Genomic DNA, 16754 nt, shown 5'->3' with positions numbered 1-16754 from the left:
GAGCTGAGGTGGGGGCGGGCAGAGGAGGGGAGGGGGAGCAGGGGAGGGACGGGGCTGGGGATGGGGACGGGAGGGGGGGGTGGCAAAGCTCGCCTCGCCGTTCCCTGCGGCACACACGCACGCACGCACACACTCACACACACACACACACACACAGCCCCCCCCACCCTCCCTTAGCAGCCACCACCGGGATGTCAGTGCCGCCGATCCCCGCCCGCCCGGCCCCGCGTAGCTCCCCGCCGCCTCGGGCCCCCCGCTGCCCCCGGGCTCTCGTTTTATCCTCCGCCGGGCATTCGCGGTGTCTCTCACGGAGAAAAACTTGCAGCCGCGGGTTCCCACGGAGCGAAGAGACCCGGGGGGGGGTGCCCCGCGCCTCGCCCGCCTTCGCCCGCCGCCGCGGAGGGGCGTGGGGAGGGGAGAGGGGGGATAAGGGGGGTGCCGGAGGCGGATTAAAAACAATAAGGGCGGCAGTGGGGGTGGGGAGAGGAGGCAGGGGGGCGGGAAGGGGCCGCGGAGTGCCGGGGACGGAGCGGCGCGGCCGGGGCGGTGGAGTTGCAGCCCTGCTCCGCCCGCGCCCTCAGTCCTTCTCGCTTCTCTGTTTATTTCGGTGGGCGCTGCTAAGGCGGCGGCTTTTTATTTTTCACTCCCTCCCTCCCCCTCTTTTTCTTCCCTCCCTCCCCCGGCCTCTCTCCCTCTCCCCGCCCGCACTGGCGGCTCCGCTCCCGACACCGCCTTCACCCGCCGCCCGGCCGCTCTCCCGGCGACCGTTCATTGGCCCGAGCCGCCCCGTCCATCCGGGCGTCCCCGGCCACCGGCTAATGGCGGCGAGGACGCCCCGCGCCCTGCCCGCCCCCGCCGCCCGCCCCGCGCCCCGCCACGCCGCCGCCGCCAGCCCTGCCACCTCCCGGCCCCCGCGCCGCACGGCACGGCCCCGGTGGCCGCCTTCAGCCCGGCACTGCCGGCGGCTTCCTTTTTTTTTTTTCTTTTGAGGGGGGGGTGTGTGTATGTGTGCGTTTCACCCCCCCCGCCTCGCCCTGCGGCGAAGGGAAGGAGTGGCGTGGAGGGGAGAGAGGCGCGGCGAACCACACGCACGGAAAATATCGATGTGCGCCTGGCCATGCGATCCTGCCTCGGGAGGCAAACAAACAAAGCGAGGGGCTTAAAACATAAATAGGGGGTTGTGGGGGCTGCCCTCTTTTTTTTTTTTTTTTTTTTTTCTTTTTCCTCTTTTTTTTTTTTTTTTTTTTTTTCTCGTGGTGGCCGAGGGAGGGAGAAGCTCGCCCATCCTGCTGCCCCTTCGGCTTTTCGGTTAAAGCAAATTAAACCCATAATCGATAAAGAGTGCGAGGGGGGATCAGATAAAAGTCATGTTGGCGGTGTAACTGCATCTGGGGGCGGGAGGGGAAGCGAAAATAAACTAAAAATGAAAATAGAAGAGAGGACGGTCGCCCTGGATGTTTGGGCTCTTAAACCACTTGTGCGGGAGCAGAGGAGTAGATCTGCATATGTTGTGAATGTGAATCCGAGAGCAGATGCTTTAGGAGTTTTCCTTGTCTATTCCCTTTCTTGAAAAAGAAACCAAACCAAATCAAGAAAGAAAAAACCAAACCAAACCAAAAAAATACCAAACCAAACAATCCCCCCCGCGCCCCCCAAAAAAACAAAAAAACCCAAACACAGAAAAACCCAACCTCAAAAACCACCCTGCTATTGTTATTTGGAAACCGGATTGTTACATGGCAGAAATAAAAAAAAAGCATACAGCTAGCACATACACATGCACCCGCACACACACAGAGCAAACAAGTCCCCTTCCCCTCCCCCTCCAGTAAATACATGTCTGGCCCCTGCTTCGGTTTGGTTTGCAGTGGCTGAAAAATAACCATCTCGGGGCCAACAGCTCATCAGTAAATGAGGCTTTGTAAAAATTAAAACCTGGCACATGTATCGTCTTTACTGCCCTGCACTTAACGTTGAGTCTCCATCACCACCATCTCTGCGCTTGGTGGAGAAGCAACCCAAAATGTAGGGGTGTGTGGGGTTTAGTGTTTTGTTTTTTTTTAAGAGGCGTGTGACATTCTTCCTGTGGGTCCTCACAGCATTAAATCACGCATCAGGCTCAAACCTGGCCCTTGTGGTAGGTAGGTAAGGATAGATGGATAGACAGACAGACAGATAGACAGACAGACAGACAGAGGAAGGAGGGAAGGAAGGAAAGAAGGAAGGAAGGAAAGAAGGAAGGAAGGAAGGAAGGAAGGAAGGAAGGAAGGAAGGAAGGAAGGAAGGAAGGAAGGAAGGAAGGAAGGAAGGAAGGAAGGAAGGAAGGAAGGAAGGAAGGAAGGAAGGAAGGAAGGAAGGAAGGAAGGAAGGAAGGAAGGAAGGAAAAGGTAACCTTGCCCACCACCTAAGGCTGTTTCAATAAGGTTTTCCCCATCACTGTCATTAAATAGTTAAAATATTTCCAAGTCTGTCCGAAAGTGGCTGAAACGTGCCACTACTGGACACTACTCTTTGAACAAGGTGAGGGTTTAATTTGGGAAAAAGTGGAATTCTTTCTAATCAGAAATGGGCATTAGGAGACAAACTGAGTATTAATGCAGAACTACTGATGCCAGTAGTCTCTCCTCTTCACCACGCCGTCATTCGGTTCTGTCTTTGTAGACAGGAGTGTCTGCTCCCCAGATATTGCCTTCCCAGTCTGCAGCTTGGGAGCATATGCTGTCCTTGTCCTGACCCCCCAGGGTCCCAGGGAAAAACCGCGAACAAATTCCGTTTTCCTCTCCTGAAAGGTTTCCAAGGCGAAGGTCTGAGAAGTGTCCTCCACCTCTGCTGAGGATTTCAAGACCACAAGCTGGAGACGAAAGCTTGGTCTCCTACATCATCTGCCTCCAGATTAGTGAAAAAATCATACGGTTAACTAGAGTCTTGAGTACACTTCCCCCCAACGATGTAAAGAATTTACTGAATCCAAGATTAGAAAGGGAATCATAACGTCCAGTAAAATTCTCATTTAAAAATATTGTATTGAAAAGGAAAAAATGAAAAAGGGTGAATTTTCATACAGCTGCCTACGTTCTGGATTTTCACCTCATTCTGCTTTCTCTTTCTCTTTCTGCATTCTCTTTCTCTTTATCTTTTTTCTCTTTCTCCCTTTCTCTATCTCCTTTCCTTTCTCTATCTCCTTTCCTTTCCTTTCCTTTCCTTTCCTTTCCTTTCCTTTCCTTTCCTTTCCTTTCCTTTCCTTTCCTTTCCTTTCCTTTCCTTTCCTTTCCTTTCTCCTTCTTTTTTTCCTTTTCCTTTCCTTCCTCTCTCCCTTCCTTCCGTTCATGCCCTTTGCTTCCCTTCCTTTCTTTTCCTTTCTTTCCCATTCATTTCTTCTCTTTCTTTATTCCTTTACCTCTTTTTTTCCTTCCCTTTCCTCTTGCCCTTCTTTCCCTGACCCCCCTCCCCTAGCACCGCGCTCTGCCCGCTCAGCCCCGCCGGCACCGGGGCGCTTGCGGGGGGGAAGCGACGCCGTGAATTCCAGCCGGAGCCCCCGCGGGCTGGCCGCGCTCTGCTATTCTTTCAGGGCTCAAGCTCTGCTTTCTCTGCAGGAAACAGAAGAGCTGATCCAAGTTCAAAGTCACGTTGCCGTCCCTCCTAAGAAGTGCTTTATTTCCCTCCGAACCGCAAAACCCCTTTCCCCCATGTCACAGGGTAACAAGCGAAAGGAGTGAGGGAGGAAAGGGGCGGAGGGGGGGGGAAGGGTAGAGGGCAGGGGCACCGGCAGCCAGCCCCGCACTTGCTGGCCGGGTCATCGCCAGAAACGCAGCCTTGGGCTTACGGCATCTTTGGGGAGAGGAAAGCAAGCAGTCACCTCAAGTCGGTGCTAAACTGGTTTATTGAAAGAAGTTTTTCAACAGGTTTCTGGAGGTGCCAGACCTGCAGAACAAACATCATTCCCAGGAGAGCATTCTCGTCTTCGTAAGTTTTCCGATTTTTTTTTTTTTTTTTTTTTTTTTTTAAAAACTCGACTCCTACTCTTGCCGGCTGCTGATGCGGACGGAGTTGGGGGGGTTGGGTGTAAGAGCCGGAGGAAACAGGGTAAAGACGAACGAGAGCAATGCCTTGCTGCTTCCCCTGTATTGCATCTATCGCTCTCGTCTTCTAGCCCCTTTCCCCGGGAGGTGTCACCGCCCCCGGGGCTGGGGGTGATGAGGAGGTTGCTCCGCACCCCCTTCTCCCCACTCTCCGGGCAATGGAGAGGACTGGGGGGGAGCGAGGGGTGGGGGGTGGGTCAGGCTGCAGTGGGACCAGGCAATATACCCGCGATGGGATGGGACTGCAGCAGCCTCGCCGAGGATGGAGGAGTGGAATGGCCTGCCAGGGGAGGAAGAGAGGGGTCTTTTCCCAAAAAATTCAGCCTGCGCTTTCTCCCCTGAGTAAAGGGCCGAGGCGCGGGGCAGGGAGGAGACTTGCGGCCAGGCCGTAGCCTGGGAAGAAAAGGCCAATTGAGCGGAATCACTTGCACCGTTGTCTGTATCACAGACACTCATAAATTCAACAAGCTCATCAACAGGATATTAAGTTGCAGGTTACCTTTGATGGTGGCGATCTGAGGCACTTCTAGGCCGGTCGACCTATGACCCGTGAAGACCACATGTGTTGTGGTGTTGCCTCCCTCTGTAAAACACACTTCGGGACAAAAGTTCTTTGTCAGCGTAATGTAAAATAAAAAGGGGAAATAATGAAAATCTCAGCCAAACCTGTAAATTTTAAATGCCGCTTTTTTTTTTTTTTTTTTTTTTTTTTTTTTTTTTAAGCCGCTAGGCAGGGCGGGGATAGCAGGAAGGAGCACCTCGCTTGCGTGCTATTAATATTTATTGCTCTCTCAGTTGCACATATACGCAAAAGTACTTATTTATATAAGAAGTTGCCGTATAAAAAACAGCTCTCGGCGGTGCTGCCGTGGGGTGGAGAGGACGACAAGAGGCGTAGCAGTGGTTTCTAGAAGGGGAACCTCTGCCGAGAGGCAGCCAGTGCGTCCGCCTTTCGCCGCTGCTGCAGAGAGACGCGCAGACGCCCGCGTACTTTGCGCGCCCCCCGCCCTGCCCCGCTGCGCCCTTTCCTTAACAGCCTGCGCAGACCCGGCGCGGCGCCCCCAAAATTGGGTCTGCTGCAGCATCGACGAATTTTATTAGATGCACCTTTTTCCGCCTGGAGATGCCCATATAAACGTCCCAATAAAGCGCGATGGACTTTGTAATACAATTTATGCTGTCATTCATAAATAACAATGCCATATGGTAACCATATTGCTTATACAAGTAAAGCCGTCAAAGTGTCACTATTTGATTTATCTCAACAGCTTCTTCCAACGGTGTCGTTCAGCTGCAGAGAGAGGGGAAGGGGGAGAGAATGAGCACAGAGCGAAATTTGGCCTGGGTTTCCTGAGGCTGCCTTTCTATTTCTTTCTCTCTCTGTAAGCATAAATATGTATTTGTGCCTGTACATATATGTTTGTGTGTGTGTATATATATATACACACACACACATATATACATATATACAGGGATTGAACGATGGACTTTTTGTCCTTAATTTGTCCCCATTTGAGCAAATCTCTGAAGGAGAACATGAGGAGACGGATCCCGCTTTCCCTGCCGAGGCACGCACTGGAAACGACAGCTCCGAACCTTTTGCCCCAAAATCCCCGTCCCAAATGGGAGGTGGGTTCTCGTCCCATCACCCTCAGAGGCGGATACGGTGCTGGCACTCTTTCAGAGGCTGCCTCCCAGCCTTCGGGCTACCGCTTGGGTCCACGGGGAGAAGAGAACCGTGCGTTTATTTGAAGCAGGAGAAGTTTATTTTTAAAGGCATAAAATTACAATCCCCTACACCCTTCTCCAAAAAGAGGGGATAGGGAGCTTTGCCCCCAAATTTTGCTTTGCCCCTCTCTCTACCTTCCGTGCTCATTGGCAGCATCGACCCTCTTCTCCCTTCCGGGGTCCCAGCGTTTCTGTGCTATCCCCGGAACAGGACGGTGAGGGGGTTACCGGGGTCACTCCCCGTCCGTGTGGGCCCCCGCGGGGTTCTGATCCGGGGTGTTCCCGCCTGCTGCTGGCGGAACTCATCTCCGGTCACGCGTGTTCTTTCGCCCACGCCTCAAGGTAGTGAGAAACCGCCCCACGAGAGAAAAAAGCCCCCTCGTGAAGGGTCGGGCGGGTGGTGAAATGTTCTAGCAGATTCGGGGAGTTTTGGAGGTCTTGACGAGGAAAGCAGCAAGGGCTCTCACTTTCTAATGGTTTCCCAGAAGAATGTTTTACACGTTATAAAATATTGTTCCCCTCTCCCTAACTATCAATAAGACGTGCATTAAAGACGATTGTTTGTAAATGGTGTTCATGATCATTAGCATACATTTACATAATGCAGCTCTTCTAGCACAACATTCTACAGCTAAACACCTTCTAAAGCCGGTAGCCTGATCTCAGTTTCTACAGGGACCTTTAGGGAATATATTTGAAGGCTTCCAGGCTTTCACCCCGCCTCTGCAGGCCTCCCCCGGTGTCCCTTCTTGGTGGGTTTGTCGGTGAGCCGGGCACGGCGGGAGGGCTCTGCAGCCGGTTCCGCCGCGGGAGTGGGGCGCGGGGCCGACCCCCGACGGGCTCTGCCCGGGATTAGGAGGTGGAGATGGGGGAAGGTCCACCCCCGTCTCCCTCCACTGCAGCCCCCCAGATTTAAGGCAGCAAGGGCCTGAGCTGCGGCCCGTGAGTTAATGGGCTTTAAATTCTTCACGTCCCTTTTGGAGCTGCTGCCGTCCGGAATTGTCCCGGCTCGAGCAGCCCCGGTGTCTAAAAAATGGGCGAATGTCCACGTGAGTCTCGGCCAGCCTCTCTCACCCCAGAATCGCAGGTCAGCTGCTTATTACCCAGCTATAAAATATTTTCTTTGTTTTATAGCCCCTCATAAAAAGAAATTGATCAGGAGCATATATTTGAATTAAGACATATTAAATCGATGACAGATACATATCACGCTGCGTTTAACAAGAGCGGGACGAGGAGGAGTGCTCAAGGTACTGTGGAGCAGCGATACTGTTCTTCACCTCCACAGCATCTCCCATCAAACCATTACACCTCTAGACCTCGGTCGGAAACGCGCCTAGAATTTGGGGACAGGGGGAAGGGATAAACGTACAGAAAATATATGTATAGAAATACCCGTACGTCTAGTTAGCCAGGAGAAGTTTTTACTGTGCAATAAAACCATTGAGCAGCCCTTTTAAAACCCGAGGCTTATTTATTCTCGCTTTGTAGCATCACTGAAACTACAACCACGGCCAGGCGAGCTGAAGCATGGGTTCGGCCCCTGGGAAGTATGTGTGGGAGGGGACGCCGGCAGGTTCCGCTCCCCCTTGAGGGGAGAGGAAGCCGGGGCTCCCCGCGTGGCTGGGTCCTGCGCTACAGCCCCTGACCCGGTTTTGACAGCCGTGGGCCAAATCCTGTGAGGTTTTCCCCACTTGGGTAGCGGAGGGTGAGGGAGGAGGGTGTGGGCTGGAGCCTGGCTGGGAAATGCCGGACCAGCACGGGGCTTCCTTTGAACGTGGCTCGGCAAAGGGCAGCGGCGGGAGCCAAAACAGATGTGCTTTGGTCAAGGGGATTAGGTGGCCGGGCAGGGTCGGGAGGTGCGTATGGGGGGGGGGGTGTCTGTTGGCATCCCTCCACTCCGTTTCCTCTCCTGTTGTGGCAAAAGAGCGTCCCTCGCTGCCCTGCAGGCAGGGAAGAGCAGCCACCCTGCCTCCGCTTTTTAAAGGAGAGCAGGAGCGCCAGGCATTCCCAGGAGGACCAGTAGCCTAAGGGAAGCAGATCAGTAAAGGCCACCTTCGCTCCCGCAGCCTCAGAGAAAAACTACGGCAACGCACTTTCACCCTGCTTTGGTTGTGAGGGAAGTCCCCAGTCGGCAGCATCCTCCTTTACGCGGAAGGAGCATTTTTGGTGCTTCAGAAAGCGCTTCGTTTTCGAGGACCAACACACCCCGCACCCCAGGGTCCGTTCTATCACTGCCCCCCACACCGCCTGCTCCCCAGCTCTGCCGACTTCTAGGGGAGCCCCCACTTTTCCTGCCTTTGCCGTCGAGGGCAGCAGCTCCTGGCAGACACCCCTCCCCAGACGGTGATTCCAACAGCCCCCCTCCCGCCTGGGCACCCTAAAGCTTCGAGGGGTGTGGGCTTTCACGACAGGGCGCCCCACTTAGGGGCTGCAGAACACCTCGAGAGGAGGAAGGCCCGAAGGAGGAGGTGAACGCAGGTACCCCAAACTTCTCCTTAACATGTGCTGCTCGTCACTCCCCGGCTGCTTACTCATTTATTTTCTAAAGGAAAGGAATCTCCCTTCCCCCGCCACCGCCTTCTTTTTCGGAAAACGTTGGCTGCCTTCCCCTAGTGTTGCCTTCAATCGCCCGCCGTGGGCATGAGCACACACACAACTTCGGCCTCGCGTGGGGGGTGTGTTGCATCAGGGCGTGCTTTCCCGCCGCATCGATGAATGAATGATGGCTCTCCAAAACAAACAAACAAACAAACCAACAAGAGAATATAAAAGAAAAGGAGACCGAGCGCAGAGCCCGGCAGCAACCCCACGCGTAGGATGCTACGAGGAGACGAGGGATATCCCGCAGCCCCGCAAACGTCAAGACGCTGGTGCAGCACCTCCGAGACCGGCTCCCCGTCCAGAGCCGGGGGAGCGGCAGCTGCTGCCCGCTGCTGCCCGCTGCCGGCGGGGGAGGAGAGGGGAAGGGGGTGGGGGTGACGCGGCTGGTGCGCCCCGTCGGGCCCCTCACGAAGTTTTGCAAGTGCAACTTCGGGGGGAGGCGCGGGAAGGGGGGGGGAAGGAGGAGGGGGGAGAAGGGGCAGCGGGGGCCGATCCCCGCTGCGCCGGCGGCCTGAAAGGGAGCCAATCGCGGGGCCCCAGCCGCTGCCAATCATCAGGATCCGTCCAATCCCTCCGGTGCCGTGTCCGAGCCGTATTTCCCACCGCGCCGCTGAAGTGTGGTGAGGGCTCTGCCAATCGCGGGCGTCCAGAGCGGGGCCGGGGATGCGCGGAGTTAGGAGCGCAGACAAAAGAAGTTAAAGAGCCGCTTAATATATACATGTTTTTGAAGGCGGGTAGAGGGAAAAAAATAACAACAGCGAGCGTAGATGGGCTTGGCTGTGTCGTTATGGAGCCCCCTTTGAGCAAGAGGAACCCGACACTGAGATTAGCGGATTTGGCAGCGGCTCAGCCCCATCCTCACCAGAACATGACAGGCTTCCCGGGGCTGGGGAACCACCACGTCCACCCCCACCACGCGGCCCACCTCCACCCCGGGGACGCGGGCGGCGACCCCGGCGGCGCTCTGACGCCGCTCGGACCCGAGCACATGGCGCAGCCCGCCGCCCTCAAGCTCACGCCCGAGGCTCTCACCGCCGCCGCCGCCGCTTTCGCCGCGCCCGCTGCCGCCACCACCACCGCCGCCACTGCCGCCGCCGCCACCGCCGCCGCCGCCACAACCGCCGCCGCCTACGCGCCGTCCTCCGCCGCCCTCCCGGGCTACCCGTCGGGGGGGGTGGCGGGCCGGGACTTCCTCCTGCGGCGGGAGCTGCCTGCCGCCGCCGCCGCCGTGCACGGGGCGCTGGGCGAACAACACCCGCCCGCCAGCTCCCCCCACCTCCCACACCCGGCGCCCCACGGGGTCTTCATCTCCGCCGCCGGCACCTACGGCGCGGCCGACGGGGCGCACGCCGCCTTCCCGCCGCCGCCCGGCGAGCAGGGTGCAGCCGCCGGTCGCCACCCGCCGCTCAACGGGCAGATGCGGCTGGGACTGGCGGCAGCCGCCGGGGAGCTCTACGGGAGAGCCGAGGCGCACTACGGGGCCGCAGCCGCCTCCTCGGCCCTGCAGGGCTACAGCTCCGTCAACCTCAATCTGGCGGCGGCGGCGGGTGGCCACGGGCACCCGCACCACCCCCATCCCCACCACCACCATCATCACCATCACCACCACCATGCCCACGTCGGGGCGGCGGCGGCGGCGGCCGGGGCCTTCCTGCGCTACATGCGGCAGCCCATCAAACAAGAGCTGATCTGCAAGTGGATCGACCGGGAGCCACCTCCTCCGCCTCCGCCACCGCCACCGGGCGGTAGGAAGCCCTGCTCCAAAACTTTCAGCACGATGCAGGAGCTGGTAAGCCATGTCACCGTGGAGCACGTCGGCGGGCCCGAGCAGAGCAGCCACGTGTGCTACTGGGAGGAGTGTCCCCGCGAAGGCAAGCCCTTCAAAGCGAAATACAAACTCATCAACCACATCCGAGTGCACACGGGAGAGAAGCCCTTCCCCTGCCCCTTCCCCGGCTGCGGGAAGGTCTTTGCCCGCTCCGAAAACCTCAAGATCCACAAGCGGACTCATACAGGTGGGTGCCCTCCCCCCTCTCCCCCACCCGCCGTTTCCATAAGGGTTTTGGTTGTTTGGATTTTGTTTTTGTTGGTTTGTTTGGTTTTTTTTTTTTTTAAATTTTCCATTTCCCCCCTCGTTTTCTCTTCTCCTACGCACCGCCGGACATGTGACTTTTTCATGAATAAGCAATTCGGCAGCACACGGTCCGTGCACACACAGCCACGCACACGCACCCGGCCTTTCTGCTCTGCACACACGTGCTCCCCCCCCCCTCCCCCCGCATCTTGGGCATCTCCCTCCCCACCCCCTCCGCCACCCACCTCCCCCCGACACCGCCGGATAAATGCACCGATTAATAAATAACGCAGGGTTCGGGGGCAGATATACAACAGTCCTTGCAGAAGAGAGAGGAGAGGATAAACCCTGGCCCAGCCGCCGCCGCCCCTGCCCGGGGAAACTCGGGGTGTGTGTGGCGTGTCACCCCACCGCTGGGGAGAGCTGCACGGCCGTCCTCCTTCCCCGAAAAAGGTTCTGCTTTACCTGCTGGTTCTGCCGGCGGGGACGGAGCCAGGCGGGGAGTTCTTGGCCCGACGGAGATGGGGCGGCGGGGGCTCTTGGGGGCGCAGTTCCCCTGCGCTGTGGGAGTCGGCGGCAGCTCGGGGCTACCGGACTGCCCCCGCCCGCTACGGGGCTTGCCTCACTATCGGGGCTACCGATGGTGCCGGGGATGCTGGCACCTCCGCTGCTAACGGGACAGCCGGTACTACCCGGGCTGCTGGTATCACCGGGGCTATCGGTACTGACCCCGCTCCCGAGTCTGCCCGGGGCTGCTTCCGCCTGTGGCAGTATCCATGGAGCCGGGGAGGAGGGCGCGGGGCAAGGAAGGTGCTCACCGGACGACGCTCCCCTTTTTTTTGTGGATCTGAGGATGAAACTTCCAAAGCAGCTCCGGTGACCTGTGGGTCTCCGCAAAACGGGAGCTGCGGGAGGAGGCAGCGGCTTCCCCGGGGGACGCGTCGGGGTACAGGCTGGGCCCAGCGCGGTGGTCCTGGAGGGCCTCGGGGTGTGTCTGAACCACCGAGTCTTTTTTATTTCTTTTCCTCTTTCCTTCCCCCCTTCTTCTTCCTTTTCTTTTTTTTTTTTTTTTTTTTTTTTTTTTTTTTTTTTTTTTTTTTTCTTTTTCTTTTTTTCCCTCCCCCCCCCTTTTTTTTTCCCCCCACTCCTCCCCCCCCTTTTTTTTTTCTTTTTTCTCGCCCGAAACGCGCATTTCGCTTAGGGTGTAAAAACTGCCGAAAACGATCCAAGACGGGATTTATAGTGGCAGACAAATATTATTCCTCGGAGGACACTTAAGGAAGTGGAGTTGCTGTAATTGCTTTCTTGATTTATTGTGTGCTGCTCGGGAAGAGAAAAGCGGCGACCGTGCAACGTGTTGTTCCGATGTAAAACCAAATGGCCCATGGCGGAAAGGATTATAGATTTTTATCTCCAAAGTATGTCAGGCTTGATATCATGTGTAGCTGCGGAGACTTGAGGATGACCAGATCTCTGCGTCCTGAGTCGGGGTGAGGGGTGGGGAAGGGGCTTTCTTCTGCCGGGCGGGAGCTGACACATTTTGGGATTGTCGTTGTTGTGTTAATGGCACCTCGGAACGAGTTAAATGCTGGAGGCCTGTGTTTTTGTCACCTAACCGTCCCCATCTGTCTTGATTTGGAAAACAAAAGTTCACCGTGGATTTCTCTGGGCTCATTACCTCCTTTCCCATCCCATCTCCGAAGGAGAGGAAAGGAGCGAGTCCGGAGAGGCTTGAGGGGGGCCGAGAGATCCAGCGGGAGAAGGAACCTCTCAAAATAACCCAAATATTTGCCCTGAGGCCCTGCATGGCATGTGCCCCCTTGAAAAAAGAAATTTGAAAGAGTTTGCAGCCGGGGGATACCTGCAGCTCCTCGAGGGGTGCACAGCCTTCGGGACGGTCCCCACAAGTAAGCCCAAGGGGGAAGGCCATTTCCAAGCAGGAGGGGCAACTACAACAAAGCAGCCCTCGGGCCTCGAGTCCGGGAGGCAACAGACCCCCGCGAATGACAAGTTAGCTTATGGGAGGGTGAAGGGGCCGTGAGTTTTTCCCCATGAACAGCTCTGGAGTGGACGAGAGATCCCAAATCTTCTGCCCATCTTTATCAGATTAATCACTATAATTTTGCGCTTCAGCTTTAATTTAGCCATGTGCAGTCTGAGAGCAGGAGTGATTTACAAACTATTCGTATATTATGGACTTTTTTTAAGGGCAGGGGGGAAAATAGCAACACCATAATTTTATCACTAGGGGATTTTGTGGGTTTCTGGTAATCCTGCAGGAAAAATAGTATGTCAGTAATTCAGGAGGCATTTACTTTTTTGTATTCCTCCCTATTTTCCTGAAAACATCAACCCGGAGATGCACATCGCACCCTCCCCCTAAGCCCCATTTGGGGACAAATCACTGTACCCACCCTCGGTGAGGACTGCATCCTAACGGGGACCCTCCCTCCCTCAAAATCATTGTCAGTGTTTAGTGTGTGACAATGTTTAGGATTGCCAAGGCTCCCCTCGATGACGCCCCTGAAAAAAAAAAAAAAAAAAAAATCTCAAGCCCCCTCCGTGCCCCCGCTGCTGCCAGGAGGAGTCAGGGGAGGGGACGGCTCCCGGCATCTCTCCCCCTTTCTTGGTTTAAAAGCACCCACAAATGGTTAAACTCTGACGTGACGCCCTCGTCAGCGTGCCTGGCACACACCGGGACCTTCCCCGCTCCTGGATTTATGTGGAATTGGATCCTCGCGATCCGGGCGAGGAGTAGCTACCCGGGGGCTGTGCACCACCCCTCTATCCTCACCCCTGTACTTCGAGGGGTGTACAGCCGCTCGGGAGAGTGCCTTCGCATGAGCCCGCGGGGAAAGGCGCTTCCCTGAAGCCCCGACAGGAGGGACGCAGCTTGGGCAGCGGCTCCGAGCACGCTGAAGCCTGGGGGGCTCCGAGCATCTCTCAGGGAGGCTCCGCTTGGGGGTCCTGCGGGCCACCGCCAACAGCGGAACCTGTAAGCCTGCATCCTTGGGGTAATATAGAAATAATCAGGCGAAACCCTTCGGTAGATGAGCCTTATTGAAAAAAACAAAACAAACAAAACAAAACAAACAAACAAAAAAAAGAAACCACCAAAACAAAAACAACGAGGTAGCTTAAGCTTTGCCTCAGTGGGAGTGGGACCGTGCTGGGGGTTTTCTGCACGTGAAAACACCACTTTAAACTCACGAGACACATTTTTTTATCACACCGTTTTTTTTTTTAAGGGTAAACTTACTCATTTTAGTGCTACCACTTCGCTGGTAGGTGAGCTGCTTTTAATTGAAAAAGTTGACGCTAAATAGGCTGCGGAAGCACATGTTTCTATAGTAACAGCCCATAAATTACTAGTTTAAAAAAACACAAACACGTTTTCCATTACTATTTTTCTAAACATGATACAATTTTACAACCGGAAGGAGCAGTTTCGGTGCCTTTCGGTGAAAATTAGAAAGTGTCCACCGACAGAGCTGCTGGGCTGTTATTTCTGAGCACTTTAATTCAAGATTCGCAGTAGTCGTAGACAGGCATTATCAGTGCAGGTCTGTCTGCGCCAGGCTCACGTGTAGCACGGCAGGGAAAGAAGAAGTTGCAGTAAGAAACTCCAGTCTCTGTATTCAGTACAGAGGTGTAGTACTTTCCTCTCCCCCCGCCCCGTCTCAGCGTTTACTCACTATTTACTCAGCCCTATTCTGGAGCTCTGAGGAAGGGCTGGTCCGGGGTAATGCTACATATGCACCAGAACGTATATATATATTCCAGGGTGTGGTATGTCAGGAGCTGGGGTGGGGGAAGGTGAAAGGTAGCCAGGCAAACCCGCCCCGGGCTGATTTTCACACCCCCTTTAACTGTTAAACAATGCGTAAAGCTCTTAAAATAGATCGGCCGGAGATTTTAAATTTTTTTTTTTTAATACCCAAATTAGCCTGAGGGAACCAGCTGCGGTAACAGCAGCCCGCTGCTGCCATCGCCAGTATCCGCGCTACTCTTCCCAACCTGCAGCTTCCCAGAAAGGGGCTGCTGGGTGCTGCTTCTTTACACCAGGATGCTTTAAAAACAGGTGTTACTTTTATTTCCTCCAGACTAATTATTCCCTCCGCATAGTGTGCCCCATTGGGAAAGGATTACGCAGGGGATGTGCCAGGAGAGCCAGGGCTGCCGGCAAACGCCAGCCCTGGCGGGTGAAAGCATTGAGAGTTTTTGTTTGGGCTTGGTCATTAAGAGCGGTAATGAAGGTTTCTCGTGTGCGAGGGGAGCGCCGCAGAGGGCAAACAAGGCAGCCCGGGGCTTCGGGCCTGGAGGCCGCCAGCCACGATTCACAGTTTGGGAAACACAACGAAGGGAGGGAAAAATGGGAACCCTCGGGCATGTCATGACAGTGATGAGAAGGGTGAGAGGAAAAAGGGGGAGAGAGAAGGAGAACGAGGGAAGGAGAGGTTTTGCCCGGTTGCTCGCCCCCGGAGGCCTTGCAGCGGAGGGGCTGTACCAGGCAGCGATGCCGCGGGCGCGGTACGGGCAGGCTGCGGGCAGGGCCGTGCCCCCACCCGCCGGTAACGGTGACGTTGCTTTGTCCCGACAGGGGAGAAGCCCTTCAAGTGCGAGTTCGACGGCTGCGAGAGGAAGTTCGCCAACAGCAGCGACCGCAAGAAGCATTCCCACGTCCACACCTCCGACAAGCCCTACTACTGCAAGATCCGCGGCTGCGACAAGTCCTACACCCACCCCAGCTCCCTACGGAAGCACATGAAGATCCACTGCAAGTCCCCGCCGCCCTCCCCCACTCCGGGCACTCAGAGCTACGCGGCAGCAGGGTCCCCCGACGGCCCCCTACCCCCTGAGGCCGACCCGGCCGCCGAACCCCCCCGCGGCCGCGCCGCCGCCCTCTCCCCGCCAGTCACCAACCTCAGCGAGTGGTACGTCTGCCAGGCCGGGGGAGCTCCCCGCCGGCCCCGCACCCCCTCCAGCCGCGATGCCTCCCCGGCCTCTGAGGAGGACGAGCCCCACAGGACCTCGGGGGGCAGAACCGCTCCCTAGGGCCGTGCTGTGCTCTGCTCTGCTCTGCTGTGCCGCCGGTGGCTCCGGCCCCATCACGCTAGCCCAGGCTTCAGCGGTTGCTGCCTGGCATGGGGGGAGCTGGCATGGAAGTGCCATCAGGTTTGACTCGCGCTATTTATTCCGTGTACAAAACCCTATGGTGTTTGTACGGTAACTAATTTAATTAAAGAGACTCGGACTATTTTTTTTTTTAACTTTTTTTTTCTTTCTTTCTTTTGTAAGAAAATACATCAATAATGCCACGTTGGGCCATTTCAGAGACCTGAGCCACACGCTTTTCTCGGGGGAAGGTGCCAAGGGATCTTTGGCCGCAGAGGACTTTCCCCCAGCTCGACTCCCACGCTGCCCAAGCCGTACTGCTCTTGTCAAGAGAAGGAGAGAGCCGGGGGAAGGCTGCGAGCTGGCACAGTCCTGCCGTTCCCTAGAGTGGCTCTTAAATACTTCAGCTACCACCCCAGAGCCTCCTCTTCAGCCTGGGTAAAGCCCCAGGTTTGCAGCGGCCTCCTGACTGTAAAGCAGCACCTGCTGAAGCTCCAGCCAGTCGAGAACAGGTTACGCATCCCTTAAGAGAAAATTCAATAAACATGTTTTTTTTTTTTCCCCCCCATCCCCTGTTGCAGTTCAGCTCCTTTGTAATTGTTGGTTTCTCTCCCGAGCTGTGGGGTTTCACCTGCACCCGGCATTTTGTCTCCACCCCTCTTTCTTTCTGCCTTATTCATAACCATGTGAAAACAATTTAAGGAAGGAAAGACAAAAGATTCAGCACTCCCTCACGGCTCCTCCATGGTTTGTACACTCATGGCTCCTAAAATGTAGCCGGAGAATAAAAGAAACCCGCTGCTATTTGACAGCTGAGATACTGTGATACATTTTTTTCCCTAAAAAACTACATGAAAACTAACAGCAATTTTCTCTTTTCTTGGGGTTGGTATTAAAATTACTCTTTAATTATTATTATTGGGTTTTTTTTAAGTTTGTCTTGTAGAGGCAGACTGCGTCTAGCTCCCTCCAGTCCCACGTGTAGACCCGGAGCAGCCTTCTGGTCCCCACGAGAGTTAGAGGGGAGAGAGGGCTGGGGATTATTATTTTGTAATTATTATTATGATATATATATTGTTTAGGGTTTTTTTTCTCTCTCTAGCCGAGCCGGTGCCTGCAAACACTCTTGCTTTTCACCATCCCTCTGTAGTGGC

The 16754-nt window shown here is 55.6% G+C and overlaps 1 protein-coding gene across 1 annotated transcript; it reads left to right on the top strand.

The window, feature by feature from the left end:
* The first annotated feature begins 9129 nt into the window (after positions 1-9129).
* On the top strand, positions 9130-15540 carry ZIC5 (Zic family member 5). Its single transcript, XM_071734404.1, is given in 4 exon segments — positions 9130-9473; positions 9475-9556; positions 9559-10426; positions 15086-15540. Coding segments are annotated over 4 exon segments (1749 nt in total).
* The last annotated feature ends 1214 nt before the right edge of the window (positions 15541-16754 follow it).

This window comes from Heliangelus exortis, chromosome 1, assembly GCF_036169615.1.
Source record: "Heliangelus exortis chromosome 1, bHelExo1.hap1, whole genome shotgun sequence".
NCBI classification, from domain to species: Eukaryota; Metazoa; Chordata; class Aves; order Apodiformes; family Trochilidae; genus Heliangelus; species Heliangelus exortis.
This window is presented reverse-complemented; position numbering and strand designations above follow the sequence as displayed.